This window comes from Hyaena hyaena, unplaced genomic scaffold (assembly GCF_003009895.1).
Source record: "Hyaena hyaena isolate Hyena2069 unplaced genomic scaffold, ASM300989v1 scaffold_349, whole genome shotgun sequence".
NCBI classification, from domain to species: Eukaryota; Metazoa; Chordata; class Mammalia; order Carnivora; family Hyaenidae; genus Hyaena; species Hyaena hyaena.
Genome location: NW_024080982.1, coordinates 73,922 through 90,206, shown reverse-complemented (window position 1 = coordinate 90,206; position 16,285 = coordinate 73,922). Strand labels below are relative to the sequence as shown.

The window sequence follows — 16,285 nt, the reverse complement described above, 5'->3', positions numbered from 1 at the left end:
CACTTTTTCATACTATGGTGTCCCCGTTCACTATTTCAAGGACATAAGTAGAGAACCATTTATATTGTGTAAATAAGGAGAATAAATATGATTACCTAAAGATAACGTTTCAATAAACCTCATTTTAAAAGTATAATATTCTGATTTCAGCCAACTAAATTATAGTAGGTTGGCCATATCTAATTGTATCTAGTTGACAGGCTCTTTTAGTAAGGAACAACCTGAGATGTAAAGGAAATCACATTTTAGTTTTTGAGAACCAATTTGGTCTGTAATGTTAACTATACGTGTGAGTTTTTTCTCTGTAGAATCATTTTATATGTAAAGATACAATAATTATAGCAATTAATTTGGTAGAATTTAGATAATAACACACTAGAGTGTCTAAAATACAGCACATAGTCTTTGCTCTAGAAACAATCCTTTACTTATCCATAGCTAGTAATTAATGACATAATCCATATATAACTTTATAACATGGAATGATACATACCATTTGATTACCGTCTTTACACATACTAAATTTTTAATGAGATTCTTCTACCTTTAACATAATGCTATTTCAAAAAGTTTTAAAAGCCAAGTATATAAAAAGGACAAAAAGCTTCATTCCTGAAATAAAATTATTAAAAAGAAACAGCTTATTTAATCGGATAACATCTCTTTATATATATGTATTTTTTTTCTAATTTAACTCCTTATACAAAGAATTTTAGGTAATTTACAAAAAGTTATATTGAAAAAGAGGAAAAGAAATAAGGACCTCAGTAAAGGAAAATGCAAAATGATAACTATATTATTGTGACTGATCAGGGAATGTGGTTTGTTAAGTAGGTACCATTGTGAAAATGTAGGAAAAATTACTGCATATGCCGAGAAAGAGCTTTTTCTAGCCCTGACCTAAAAGAAATGTCACATACAAATCTTCAGTAGGTTATGCTGATAACGTAATGAACAGTGACTTCATTAACTTTTTTTATCAGAAAAAACTGAATTTCAAGACTCTCTCTTTTGTGATATATAAGATAAGCTAGAGTATAGCATAAAGTTATTATTTGTTTGAAAACAAGGAAATAAAATACATTGGTTTATGGACTTAGTCTTGGGGTTGTCTAACTTTGAGGAACGTAAGAATTGAAAGTTCTTGTCTCTCCCTTCTCCGAGCTGATCACTTGCTAAGAGATAGACAGAAGAGAGTTCCTTTTTTTTTCCTTTTGAATTCTGTGATAAAGACTATTAAAGCTATTTTCAATATTGTTGATTGGAATGAATTTGTATAGTGGAAATCAGCTTTAGTTACTTGATATGTCTGTGTACAAACTTGTTCAGTCAGTACTTAAGGTATGTTTAAATTATTGTGAAAATGTATGAGAAAATGTAACTGTTGCTAAAACTTATTTAGAATTCTATCCCTTGGGCTATTGGACCTTCATCTTATTAGGTTCTTTAAAGCCTAAGACTGTTGATCATTGTTTTCCTCTAATTTCTTTTACAGCTTGGATTCTGTAACACCACTCTCTCCTGCTCTCCTCTCTACTTTTCTAGTGGTTTCTTCTTCGTACTTGCATGTATTTGCATGATCTTAAATATTAATGTTCTCTCTTTGATGCATTTGCCTTTTCACTGCCTGTGTCTAGACAATCTCTTCCACTTCTTTGACTTCAGCTAACACCTGTATTGTGATGAGTCATCAATCTGCATATTCTCCAGCCCTGAATTTTCTTCTGACTCCTTCAACTGATTATAACACAATTGGCCAATAAATAGTTTTCTGAAATTCATTAGATAATTTTCTGAAGTTACATGTGATACGCACTATTTTAAAATATGTTGACATCATCCTCTCATGTGTTGTTCTTTCTCATAGTTTCTCAATTCATTTAGAGATGGACCTGGTCTATGTTGAGTGGATTGCATGCAAAAGCAACAGCAATTAGTTTTGCCTTAAAGTGAAGTTGTGACTTTTTTTTTAATGTTTTTTATTTATTTCTGAGAGAGAGACAGCGTGAGCAGGGGAGGGTCAGAGGGAGAGGGAGACACAGAATCCGAAACAGGCTCCAGGCTCTGAGCTAGCTGTCAGCACAGAACCCGACGCGGGGCTCGAACCCACAAACTGTGAGATCATGGCCTGAGCCAAATTAGGACGCTCAACTGACTGAGCCACCCAGGCACCCCTGAAGTTATGTGACTTTTCAGTGAACACAAAGTAAATAAGATCTGGCCACTATTTTTATATGAAATAGAAATGTAGCTACCTCAACTCTAAACTCTAGAGTAGCTAGACCCTCATCCTGCACAGCTGAATCTCTGTGAAGACATACAAGAGTGAGAAATTATGATGTGCCTTGATCTACCTTTATGTGGAAAGCCCCCATGCGGTGCCTCAAAGTCACCATCTGATGTAAAGTCATTTCATTTCACAGAGAAGAACAGGAACCTTGTTAATAACACCTGCCCCTTACCAAGCTCAGTGCAATGTTGTGAGGGTGAATTAATGTCTGTGAAGCACTTGGGGCTCCTGAAAATAATGCCCTAGGTAAATACATTTTATTATTATGCCTATTATTGTACTTAGCACAGTGTCACTCTCAATTATTTGACATCATATATATTATATAAAATTCTACTTCCTTTTACAGAAACTATCCAGAATAGTAAAAAGAAAATAATTTTACAGTGAAATATGTGCATATTTTTAGAAAGAACACTATACCAAAAAATTCTTTTCAACTAAGTTTATTCAAAGGAGCCAGAAGAAGAAAAAAAAATGATTTTCATGAATGATCTTTGAATGGAGTCTTATTGCTTTTTAAAATCATGCAAAGTAGGCAAATGAAATAATGGAGCAATTGGATGATCCCTTTTTATGATCACAGTGAAGTCATGGTATTGTAATTTTATAACATCAACCATTATCTTCTTTTTTTACTCTTTCCATTTTCCACATATCCAGTCTATAGAGTACAAATTTGCTAGCATTACCCTTAGAGAGCTCATTCACCCTAGGTCAAGAAACCTTTCTTCTAATCTAACATGCGTCACCCATGTGGCCCCACCTCGAGCTTTGCTGTTGATGGACCAAGTCTACCAAGAGAACTAGAGAGTTCCTTGTGAATAATCCAGCCTCGTCTCCTGACCACTCTCTTCTCTCCCAGCTCTTTAGGTCAGGCCCCCAGGGCTTCCACCTACGTGAAGCCTTTTCTGATTTCTCTGAATTTTAAGCACAATATTGCTTCATATTGTGACTATAGTCCAGTTGGTTATCTGCTATTTTATTTGTAAGCTACTTGAAGGCAGAGATTGGGCTTTATGCATCTTTATCTCTTTGAATATCTTAAGCATACTTATGAGTGCCTGACTGAATAAACAAATGAGTGTTAGTGTTCTCCATGGTTTTAATTCTCAAAGTAGCTGAGGCATCTTGAACAGAAGTTAACCGATACAGCAACAAAGGATTTTCAAGAGGAGCTAAAAATACTTTTTGAGAGGACTTTTCTAAATGTTTCCAGAACATTTAAGTCTCAACTTCAGGTTTCAGAGTAAGGTGTGGAGCTCAGGAGCACTCTAAGTGCTTGAATATTGGTGACTGTGTGCCGCAGGGTGCTTAATTTTAAACCTCACTTTCCCTGTGTAAAGTGATACGGGAATGGAACCCATAGCCCCTGTCCATCGTGGCCAGGGCCTGGGGGACCAGGTAGGCAAAGTAAGTGGTTTAAATGGTTGAGTGACTTCAAGTGAAGCCTTTGTTTCTAAAGCAAATGTTTTGGTGATGTTTCTGACTCCCACGTGATCTGTTCTAAAGTTTGATCAGTCCCCCAAATCTTTCGGACGTCACACCAAGTCCAAGCATACGATTGGCTTTATTTGTGGTTAATATTTTTGCTTAAGTTTAAGACTTAGCCTTTTTGTTTCCTTTTATTGCCTACTCTTTTAGTTAAGTGAATATGGACAATTATGAGAGACAAAACAAAGTACCACAGCAGAAAGTAATGCTTTCAACTATTTTTGTTTGGAAGGCTTCTTACATCTCCTTTAACTTCATTTCCCATCAAACCAGAGTGAGGATGCTGGAGAATTGTTTGAATCCATTTCCTTAGAATTATTTTTTCTTCAAGATGATTCAGATGATGGCATTTTGTTTTTATTTGGGAGATTATGTAATATTATTACCAGTTGCCTCTGAAATCTGGGGCACTTATGCCTTTAAAACAACCTCTATATAATTTTTTCTCTGTCAAAATTATGATTCCTATGAAAATATTGTGATGTACATATCATGTCTCCTTTGTAGTACTTCTTAGTGCCTTAGCTCACATGGTGATATTCATATTAAGATTAACTGAATTTAATTGCATCTCTTTATGATGTCATACTAATGAGTAGAGTTGAATCATCTTAGCTCCTCAACAGACTTGATAATGTTCATTGCTTCAGACTAGCAATGAAACTCTCAAGCTTTAGCAGGCAAGAGATTGCCTCAGGATCCTACCCCCCAGGATTTCTGAGTTTGTCTGGTGTGGAACCTGAGAATGTGCATTTCCAGCATTTCCCAAATGCAACTGATACTGTTCTTCCAGGGACCCCATTCTGAGAACCACTTTATGGGCAAAGAACCAAAATCCTTGTTCTTCCCCACTTCCCAAGAGATGCTTTCACAATATAGCTTCATGCTTCTTCTAATCAAACCATCAGAAGTTATAGAATATACTACTAGCCAGCTGAGAAATAGTTAAAAAGGATGTTAGCACTTAATTTATACCAGATAGTCGACCAAATCCTTTGAGAGGAACACATCAATGACTAAACCTTAATCTTGACCTTCAGCATCTCAGCTGGTGGGGAGAGTATTAGAAACATGCACGCAGCTATAATATACTGTAGAATGTAGTAGACATATAAAAGGGAGGACTCTGAGAGCAGAGACAGCTGGAGATTAATTATTATTGAAGTGATCTATGAAGCCCTTTCAGAGGCTAGGGTAGAGATTTTGTTTTTGGGTTCTGGACTTATAAAGACAAGAAGCCAAATAGTGTAAAAATTGTAAAGAGATTTTTCTGTACCATATTTTGAAGTGAATAAGAAAATCCATCAGAATGGCAAAATATAGTTGATTCTTGAACAACGTGGGGATTAGGGGTACCGACTGCCATACAGTTCAGAATACATGTACAAGTTTTGCCTCCCCCAAAACTTAACTACCAATACTCTGATGTTGACTGGAAGCCTTTTCAATAACATAAACAGTTGATTAACACATATTTGTATGTTATGTGTATTACGTACTGTAGTCTTATAATAAAGTAAGCTAGGGAAAAAAATATTATTAAGAAAATCATAAGGAGGAGAAAATACATTTGCAGTGTTGCACTGTATTTATTAAAAAAAAAAAAAAAACCCTGCATATAAGTGGACCTGCACACTTCAAAGCCATGTTGTTCAAAAGTCAACTATATTGGATTTGGGCAAAATGTGTAATATGAGTATCATATTGTACATAAAGGCACGAATTTTGGTGCCAGACCTGTGTTCAAATTCTAACTTTCACCTTCTAGTTTGGGAGTTTGGAAGGAGATTTAACCTCTGTGCATCTCATTTCCTGATCTAAAAAATGGGAGTGATAATATCTGCCTCACTGGATTGAAAGTGGTAATGTGTATGTCTTAGCCAGGAACCTCTTGGAAATGAAGTATAAGTGGAGGATTAAACTGATAATACTTTACTTGGGTGGTTCAAGCCCAGGGCAGAGAGGGTGAGGAAAAGTGGAAAGTGAAATGTTATAGTTTGAAACAGACTCTGGATGCCATGATTTGGTGCAGGACTATATTGGAGAGCATTTAGAGAATAACATCTGTAAGGTAGTGGAGAAGTTGAACTGTATCAGAAGTGTCAGCCAATCTGAGAAAACTCAGGATTTGGATGGGACTTTAGAGTGGACCCAAAATTGAGAAAGAGACTGGGCCTATGTATTCCCTCAATCACCAGTCATTGGATGCCAGCTGGAGGGAGAGAGTGACCAAATCTGAGGCGGGGCACCTGATTTTCCCAGTGGCCTGCAGCTGTAAGCTGTCAGCTGCCAACACTCATGCACTGGTCCTGTAGGGAGCAATGCAATATGATGAGCGCCCGCAGCCCTGGCCACCACTTCATATCGAGTCCCACAGCGACTCAGCAAGGTCCAGCGGGTAGGCGCTGTGTTATCCATCAGCCACACGGGTTTGCCAGGAGAACTCTCAGCAGTGCATGAAGGACATAAAGAAGGGAAATTTATGTGCATGGCTCTCTTCTGTCTCTCATTTCCCACCAGTCAAGGGTCACCCATACCTCCATGCCCTTTAGAAAACCAGATTCCTTGCTTTGCATCATGGAATTACTTCCCTAAAATGCACACTAACCAGGAGAGTAAAAAGATGAGATCCCCAAGGGAATTTGAGAAAGTATAAAAGATTGGTATCCAATCGAGTAGGTAAAGCCAGTAGCCTAGAACATAGCCTGGAGTGAACATTCAGTATATAGCTAACATTTATGTAGTAGCTTTGTATGTGCCAGCCCTACCCTGAGTATTTTATGTAGATTCATGTTTTTGTTCTTCACAATAGCTTATTGAAGAAGAAACTAATACTAATATATTTACATTTTGTAGGTGAGTATACTGAGACTCAGATATTAAACAGCCAGTAAATAGCACAACAGAGTTTATAACCAGGTGTCATTTCAGAGCCTATGCTATGAACCACTCTCCTGGATTGCTTCCAAATGGCTATTTTATTTTTATTATTGCTATCAATAATAATATATCATAATTAGAATATGTAAATTTTTTATAATCATAAATATCATTAGCAAAATATACTCATGTAAAGCTTTACAAAAGTTTCAGAAATGTTTACCTTCATTTTTAAAGTATCATAAAACATTTTATATATATGAAAAGTGATGTAGGAAGTCTGGGGAATCACCTAAGTTTCTTTAGCTGTATAGTAAAAAGTAGGATCATAAAAAAAAAGAAAATATATGTAATTCATTCAGTAAAAAACACCTTCTGCATAGCATTTCTTGCATCAGGATGACTATAGCTTGATCTGCAATTAGAGAATCTGTAAATCTAAGGACTCTAATTCCATTTCTGCCATTAACTGATTTCTTATTCATGGTGTGTCATTTTATTTCTTTATGTGTTTCCATATTTGTAAAATAAGGTAATCAGTAACACCTACCCCATATATATCACAGGATTGTTTTTTAAGGATAGAAATAAGACCATATATATACTTGAAATGAGAAAAAATATTGAAAACAACCAGGAAATATTTGGGGGAAAATTTAATTGTTTTGAAAGTGCTGAGTTAAAAAATATCCCTGGATGAAAAACTCATAATTTTTTAATTTTAGAAAGAAACCTAGTGATGAAGATCACTACAAAAACTTGTACATCAGGGATAAAAATTTATTCAGCTCTTCCTACTTGGTCATTAAACAAAGACTATTTGACATGAACATAACTGTGATGTTCAATATATCTGTACACTCTCAAGTATGGCAATAAATCAGGAACATAAGATTGATTTCTTTCAAAAATTGTACAAGTTTATTAAATTAATTACTTTTGTGTTTTGAGATTACCCAAGATTAGGTTTTCTAGTGTTTTGTCAAATTTCTTGGATTTATTTTTAGGGCTTCACAGCTCCTTCTGGGTTTACTGTGTGTTTTCGTTACATACTAGAAACTGACATTCTTTTACATGTCTATCAGTTTTAGCTTTCCTTGTCAAGCTTCCTGAGTACATGCTGTTTTCATTTTACATTTCCATATCCAGAAGATGGACTTTTTTTACTACATCAAATAATCCACACTTTTGATTTTGTATCCAAGTGCTAATACTTCTTTGCACCTTACCTGTTCATGTATTTGTTCAATTTGTTCAATTATATTGGGCCTTTTTTCTTTCCTATGTAAGATCTCATCTCATTCATTAAATCATTTATAGAGCACAAACTTCTTTGTAGATTTTTTTTTTATTTTTGTGATTGCTCGGAAAATTACTGTGCTTATCTTTGGAATGACATAAAATTGGATACACGCATATCTGAGTAATTATTCTTGTAGTGGCAGTTCATTGGTTATTTTAAATTATCTTAAAGACTTATAAGAGGAATTATAGAAGAAATATTTTTTACATAATATTAAAATTAAAGATGAAAATTAATAATGTATTTAGTTTTTTATGTAACGTGATTGTTATTTTTCCTGGTTAAAAAAAAAAGAATTCTCATTTATTCATACGTAACTGCCTTGAAATTTGTACCTTAAGGACAAAGAAAGGTCACCAATCCTTCTAACTCCTGGTTCTTTGTCAAAAATGGACACAGTTAATGAGGTTTGTTTGGTACAGAACAAATTCTCAGACACAGATAGAGATCCTTTCAATGGAAACAAATTTGTTTGGCTTTACCAGGTTACTTAGCGATTAATAATAGCCTTGAGATGCAGGTCAGAAAGGTCATTGTACCAGCTTGCCAACACAATCTAAATGTGCTGCTAGCCCAGTTCTGGAGGCACAGAAGCCCCCAAAATACTATGCATAAAGTAAAACAGGCTATTTTCTGACTCCTTTTTTCATATTAATAAGCAATTTTCAAGAGAAGGGTGGCAAAATGAAGGCCATGCCACTCCAAGTAATTCATTTATTTTGCAATTTAATCTTATGTTGAAAAAAATTGCTCTGCTGCAGTAGCGTAGTGTGGTGATTTTTAAACGTCAGTGTGTTTCATAAGTAACCTTGTATGAAGTATTGTATTAGTGGCCTTTAACAGAAAATTGCAACAAAAATATTTCTAGACATTGAAGTAGAAATGAGAATCGTTTTTTTGTTTTGTTTTGTTTTTTAATTTCTGGAACATTTCCCCCTACTCTCCCTTGACATCCTTGAGGTAGATGTTCAGATGGTTTGCTTAAAATTTTACTTCACGAACTGGATACTAAGTTATATGCCTACTTTTTAAAAAGAATAAAGCATACTTTCAAAATATTATTTTTAACACAACTAGTTAAATATGTTCTATGAAAAGAAAGGATTTATTTTTTTCCATATTTGATAATATCTTAACCTGTTTATGGGGTGTTTTTCACATAGTGTGTTTGAAATGTTTATTTTTTTTGCTTAAATGTCTTAGGTATACATTCACATAAATGATGCAATTTTCATTATTTTGAAGAATTTATTATTCCTAGAAAGCCAGGAACTTACTCACCTAATTTAACTTTTACTTTAATTACCCATATAATTGAACAAAATAGCCTTTCAGGTGCAGGATAATATACATAATCATGTTGGTATTATTTGAACTGTCACCTGCAATAAACTTACAGTAAATTAAGCATATGTATAAAAACCTTTAAAATCACACTTTAAAATCAGCCTATTAGTATGCAAATCCAATGATCAGAGATTTATACATGCAGAATCAGAATTTAAAGCAAATCAGTGGCTCAGACATTTTCTTGGGATATTTAGGTAAGTCCAAAATAGTTCATCGTCACCCGAAGAAAGTGATAACGTAGTAGCTCACTTGCTTTGCATATGATATCTTTCCTTAGCCATTGAATTCATTATAACATTATAACAAGATATCTGATTTAAAAAATTTAACCACCAAAAAATCACTTTTAAATGCTTTTTAAAGATTGCAAAGACTCAGTGGAATGTGCAGGTAAGATAGATTACGCCACTGATTTTGATGGATGTGGATGATGGTAGCCCCTCAAAAGCTTCCTTGGTTATCACCAGAGGAAGAATGAAAATGTTAGCAGATTTTTAGTATCATAAATAACTGTGGATTGTGTTGATGCAGGGAGGCGCTGGAGGAGTTTGCAGACATGAAAGAAAGAGAAGAGAAGAAGGCCGACCTCGAAAGGGAAGAGAAGAAAAGAGATTACGAAGCCCGAAAGATGCATTACCTCCTCAGCACAAAGCAGGTTGGTGGACCTGTCCCTGACAGCTCCCGTAAACCACTTGGGCCCTTAGCCTGACAGAGATAAAGTAGCAGGCTGAATGGGACATGACTTGTTGAAAAGATATCACAAAGACACTACTTCGAGTTCAATTTCGTGCTTCTGTGTAGGTGCGTGCAGGCACCATGACCGTCTGTGACAGCCGCTTCATGGAGGCAGCCGCTGGGACACGGGCAGAGAGGTCCCAGTCAGCAGTGCGGTCTGCCACTGTGATAACACACCGCCAAGGGCATAACCTCGCTTGTAAAACCCATTCTGAGTGGCTGGTTGTCGTTTTGCGAATCGATCAAGAACTGGGAAGTTATTAAACCGGGGAAGCTTTCATGTTTTCTTTTGCTAATGTTGAGCTAATGTTGAGATTAAAAGCATTCTTGCACCCTTTCTAAATGTTGATGCAAGTTTTCAAGTAAAGCTTTGAACAAAACTGCTTCAGCATTTATATCATCATATTGAGATACAAATGTGGAATTTGCAATTCTTAGAATTATTTTCTTAGAAATGGTAAAATTGTATTGCCTCAGATCTCATCATAGTTGCTAAGAAAAAATACATTGCATGTAGAATATTCTGCTCCCAAAGAAGTGTGGTTAAAAAAAACATAGGAATTTGGGGGTTGAGATGTTTTGTTACTTGAGCTTTAGGCAGGAAACCGGCAATCTGTGGGTTTACACTCCTTCTCATAGATTGTCAAGAACAGTCTCATGTTGCAGCCAGAGAGACACACATTCAAAGGCCTCGGACATGGGCAAGTCAAGTCCATGGTGGTGGCTGGTGGAGGGTGTATCTGAGACTGAATGTCATGCTGGAGGCATCCAAATTCAAAAACCCTGGGCCGCCTGGGTGGCTCAGTTGGTTGAGCATCTGACTTCCGCTCAGATCATGATCTCACCATTCCCAAGTTCCAGCACCGCATCGGGCTCTGTTCTGAGAGCTCAGAGCCTGGAGCCTTCTTCACATTCTGTGTCTCCCTCTGTCTCTGCCCCTCCCCAACTTGTGCTTTCTCTGTCTCTTTCTTTCTCTCTCTCAAAAGTTAATAAACATTAAAAAAAAAAAAAAAAGAAAGAAAGAAACATTAAGTCCTGGACTGGCCGTGTACATTCAGAACAGAGAACTGTACCTCTAGCCTCGATCTGATAGTCTAATTAGCAGTACTTTTCAGTAATGATGACTATCTTTATATTTACTTGGATTTGTATAGCTGAGTTAGCTTTATTTAACAGGCAAGAAAACTGAAACTGAGAGACAATTATGTTTATAGACACAAAACGAGTAGTAATAGATCTGGTACTCAAACTGAGGTCTTTAGACTCTAATTCCTTAGGCAAAGTGCGTCTGGGTGGCTCAGTCAGTTAAGCGTCTGACTTCGGCTCAGGTCATGATCACACGGTTCATGGGTTTGAGGCCCGCGTTGGGCTCTGTGCTGACAGCTCAGAGCCTGGAGCCTGCTTCAGATTCTGTGTCTTCCCCTCTCTCTTACCCTCCCCTGCTCACGCTGTCTCTCTCTCTCAGAAATAAATAAAACATTAAAAAATAAATAAAATAAATACTTAGCCAATAAAAATAATTTTTAAAAAAGTCAAGGTATTTTCAGTTTTGATTATAAATCCATAACAATGAAAAATTTTATCTGTATGATTGGTGGACTATATTTTTTAAGTGTAGACTCACAAATCATGAATTATTTATTAGTAATTTCAATATTGATGAAACTAAAGGAGTTATAAATATATACATTAATTCTTGAAACCTGATATAACTATTGGGTACAGTTGTTTATTTTGATAGCTCTAAACCCCTTTTATGCTTTGAATTTTTCTTAATCTGAGGTCTAGTTGTGTTTTTCATACTTAAAACGGGTAGTGTAATAGCAAAAATAATTTTTGAAATGGTGAAATCAGACTTAATGGAAACTTTGTTAATTCTCTTTTATCTAGGGTTATTTAGATATCGAGTACATAGTGGAATATTTTACAAAGTCCATAAAGACTTAGTTGTTTTACTAACAAAAATAACATAGCAAATATCCATGGAGTACTTACCACATAACAGAGAGTATGATTGATACTTTATATGCATTATTTCTTTAACTATTTTGATTTCATTTCACTTTTAAAATTAAGCACCTGGTTTAACAAAGTATTTCACAAACTTGACCATGTGACTTGACTCCTGGACCTTAATGAATTTTTAATATGACTATTATATTTTAAGTATGTTAATGTTGATAAATGCAAACTGTCATTGCTCTAGACCATTTGTCTTCTTATTTATACCTTATGGAGTGCTGGTAATAGCTACATATATAAACTTTAGTTTAGTGATCCCTTGTCTCCAGAAATCTTAGCATCCAATAGAATGATTTTTTTTTTCATGCACTGTGGTGTAGTAGAAAGAGTAAGTACTGACATCAGTCTCCAAGCTCTCCCACTTAGGGTAACATATTAGGAGATTATCTGGAATTGTCTATTTCACTCTGCATTTGAAAGAACATTATGAGGATTGAATGTAATATATTTAAAATACTACCTGGTAAATAATAAGGATCATATTATTAGAATCTAACCTATCGAGAATAAACAAAGTATCTACACTTTCATTTTCTTCTGTCTTCCTAGCAGTCAGAAACATTCATGTTCTCATTTCTTTGCTTTGCTTTCCTTTAGTGATTAATAAAAATTAGTTAGAAATATTTATAATGATCTTCCCTCAACACCCTCTTCCTGCATTTTATATCTGAACCTAAACAAAGATGTGCAACACTAACGTTAATAAACATATTGAAGTTTATCAATTATTTCAAATAACATATTATTGAGTATCTATAATCTAAGACATATAAATGTATCTGTAGGATCCTTAACCACAAGGAGCATTCACTTTGATTTCAGTCTAATGCCAAACAATTTTTGTACTAGAAAGAAATTGACACCGTTCAATTACAGTTTACATAGCTAGTCTTATTGAAATTAACAACCATTTATATTTATGATTTTCTGATTCCATTTATTAACAAAAATCTTACTTTCCCTAAACTAAGGAAGGCTTAGAAAATTGAAGGCACATGTTTCAATGTAGGTATTATTACTGATTTTCTCAGCATGACTTGGCTATTGGGGAGAAATTAAGCTACAAGTTTCAAAACATCCTGAGATGTTTATGGCTTAATTGCTTACTTTAAGGGTTTTGATTTCAAATTGTATTAAGTTCACATTTAAGCAAAAAATAAAAGCCAAATATGAATTGAGTATTTTTAAATGCTTGTGTTAGTATTAACCCTTAATTTGTGCAGTTATTTGAAAATTTACTGAATAAATGCTCAAGTGTAAATAATTTTTAAAAGAAGTGTATCAGGACAGGAAAAGTTTCGATGATGTATTTAAAAGGAATGATGCTAAAAAAAATTAAAAATAAAAGGACTGATGCTAGTAGCCTTTTTAGAACTATTTTATTAGTGATTTCATAATTTAGGACTGATTTATAATGATATATAATGATAGCTTATAGAATACTAATTTTCATATTAAATTTTCATAGGTCTAATATACCTTCACTTAGATGAGTAGAAATAAAACATTAATTCAGACAAAGAATGCTTTAGAAAAGGTAAGGCATTTTCTAAGCCAAAATTGTATTTGTGAATTCATATATAGATAATAAATGAAGGCATGTGTTATTTAATGTATTAATAGTTTCGGAGACTATTATGCTGATAACCTAGTTTCAAAGTCTATGTTAGTATAAATCTAATGCATATCTTAAAATAGTTTTAAAATCTATCTTGATTTTTACTGATATTAAGTATCTCATCTTTATGCAGGCAAATATGTTAGCACTAATAGGAATTACACAAGTAAATAACTAATATTGCAATGAGTGAATTAATAGACCCCTCAGGGTTTTATTAATTAAAAAGTTCAAGTCATATTAAAGCACCTTTTGTATATGTTTATTTCAATCAGAAAGCTGAACATGGTAACTTATTTGCATAAATAATCAATCACCATTTACTAGTAGTAATAAGGTTAATTTGTTGCTACAGACATAATAGGATTAGTCAATTATATTTCCCAGAAAATACTATTTGTTATGCACCCCATCACCTGTAAAACAGGATTGGGTTTAGCGCCCTCATTAAATGAACACATCAAAAAAATCTTTGTCCCTGTAAAGTTTTATAAAAAGAAAGCTAATTTTAGTTGATTTGAATAAGTAAAATGCAAGCATTGCTTCCATTTGTAAACTTAATTTATCTTTCTGCAAAGATTGATTATTTAATAAAGTTATTTATTTTGATTCAGTAACCAGTCAAACTGAATCTAACACATATAGGACATATTTCCTTTGAAGAAAATCTCATTTGCAGATTTGTTTTATTCCAAATAAACTGACTTTCATTCCCTGTCCTTGTTCTTGGGTAATAAATTATGTTGTCTGCTCCACCTACTGGTAGATACATGCAAAGGCCTATTGTTGGATTCGTTAGAAGATACTGCCTCAAAGATGTTGCCTGAATTTGTACAGATTCTTCTGGAAAACAACAGTTACAGATACAAATAGAAAAATCAAGACCCACATCATAAATAGTTAATGTTTCAAAATATGGGTTATTGTATAAAATTATATACATTGTTTCCTGATCAGTGAAAAATAAAACCCTGTTTTTTATTTCAATATGCCAATAGAAATGGAAAGGTACAAAATATATTCATAATTAAGTATATTATAACTGTATATGTTTTTATAAACAATGGCTTTTCATAGTTTATACATATTCAAGTTAAAACTAAAATGAAAATTTATTAATTAAATAGAATTTGTATACCTTTTACAGAAATAATTTTCATTTCATCATTTATATAGTAGGTTATCAATGTTTTTTCTCCAATGGCTAGTGGAAATTTTTAAATGGACACCGACGTAATGATTTTCAGTTATTTAGGATTCTTTAAAAAGATGCCATGCTCCAATGAATATTAATAAAACATTATCTTTAAGTACTTTGTTTTTTGAGAGAAAGTAATGTTTTCAGCAACTTAGATTTCAAAATTTTGTCAAATCACGTGTACACAGAAGGAAAATAGCTTAATTTTTAAAACTTAATGTAACAAAAATTAATTGATATCCTGTTGATATGGATGACATTTTGGTATGGATAGCATGTTTATAAGATAAATATTATTAGGTGAAAAAATATTAAATTAAGTAGTATAATAAGTCTTCCATGTTGTATATTGCTCCAGCGTTATGATTGGGGAGCTTTTGTGCCCTGCATATATTAAGTACTTAATATGTAATTGCTTACTATAAAAATGTTTGTTTATTTGCTTTGAGAGAGCACGAGTAGGGGGAAAGGCAGAGAGATTGGTGGAAAGAGAGTGAGAATCCCAAGCAGACTCTGCACCGTCACCTCCCAACCGAGCTTGATCTCAGGAGCCATGAGATCATGACCTGAACCAAAATCAAGAGCCAGACGTTTACCAGACTGAGCCACCCAGGCGCCCCATCATTGCTCCATTTTAGTTCGAGGTGATGAAGTAACAGGAGAACGGTAGCCTGCCGGTGTGTACCTGCATACATGCACGTGTGTGTGTGTGTGTGTGTGTGTGTGTGTGTGTGTATGTGTTTGAGTGAGAGAGAGACAGAGATGTGTCTTTGTGTATATGGTATACTTGGAAAGCATCTTCATAGAGCCTTCTCATAAGACATTTTCCTTATTTGGTGATAAGCCACAGCAGTGGCTCGGAAAGTCCAGTGTAACGTTAACCTGCACTGCTGTAACAGCTCTCTGGAGTACACTTTTACACCTTTTGATCTTTACCTGAAATCCACTTCCTTGACTTCAAAATATTAATATTGTTCTTCTGTCATTTCTAGGTTGGCCCTCCACTTTCTCGTTTTCCCTTCCCCCACCCCATCCTTCACCTCTGCATTTCCATGATATATGTGCAAAAGGATGTATGCCTTGATATTTATGGCTGCTAATAGTATCCACTTTATTGAGCATTACATTATGATATTCACCGTCTGATGCAACCTGATTTGGGGCATTCACAGCATTCCTTGGTTCTGCTTTTTAGCTTTTTGGGTTTTTTTTTATGTGCTTCTTTCTTTACTCATCCAAATCAGTCTTTACTTTGATCAATGATCTAAACTATTCCCAGTCATCCAAAGTTTTTAAAATCTTTGACTCTTTTCCCTATATTTTGTAAAATCATCAACTTCTTTCAATTTATTCTTCCTGGTATGTTTTAAATAAATCCCATCATGTCCATTTCCT

At 34.4% G+C, this 16,285-nt stretch overlaps 1 protein-coding gene across 1 annotated transcript in view; it reads left to right on the top strand.

The window, feature by feature from the left end:
* Positions 1-16,285, top strand: part of SPATA17 (spermatogenesis associated 17) — a gene marked incomplete at its 3' end in the record, with an annotated part of 145,774 nt that overhangs the window by 61,526 nt on the left and 67,963 nt on the right. Inside the window, exon 6 of the mRNA XM_039249895.1 lies at positions 9,849-9,972. Coding sequence (XP_039105826.1) covers positions 9,849-9,972 — 124 coding nt within the window. The remainder of the gene's footprint in view (positions 1-9,848; positions 9,973-16,285) is intronic.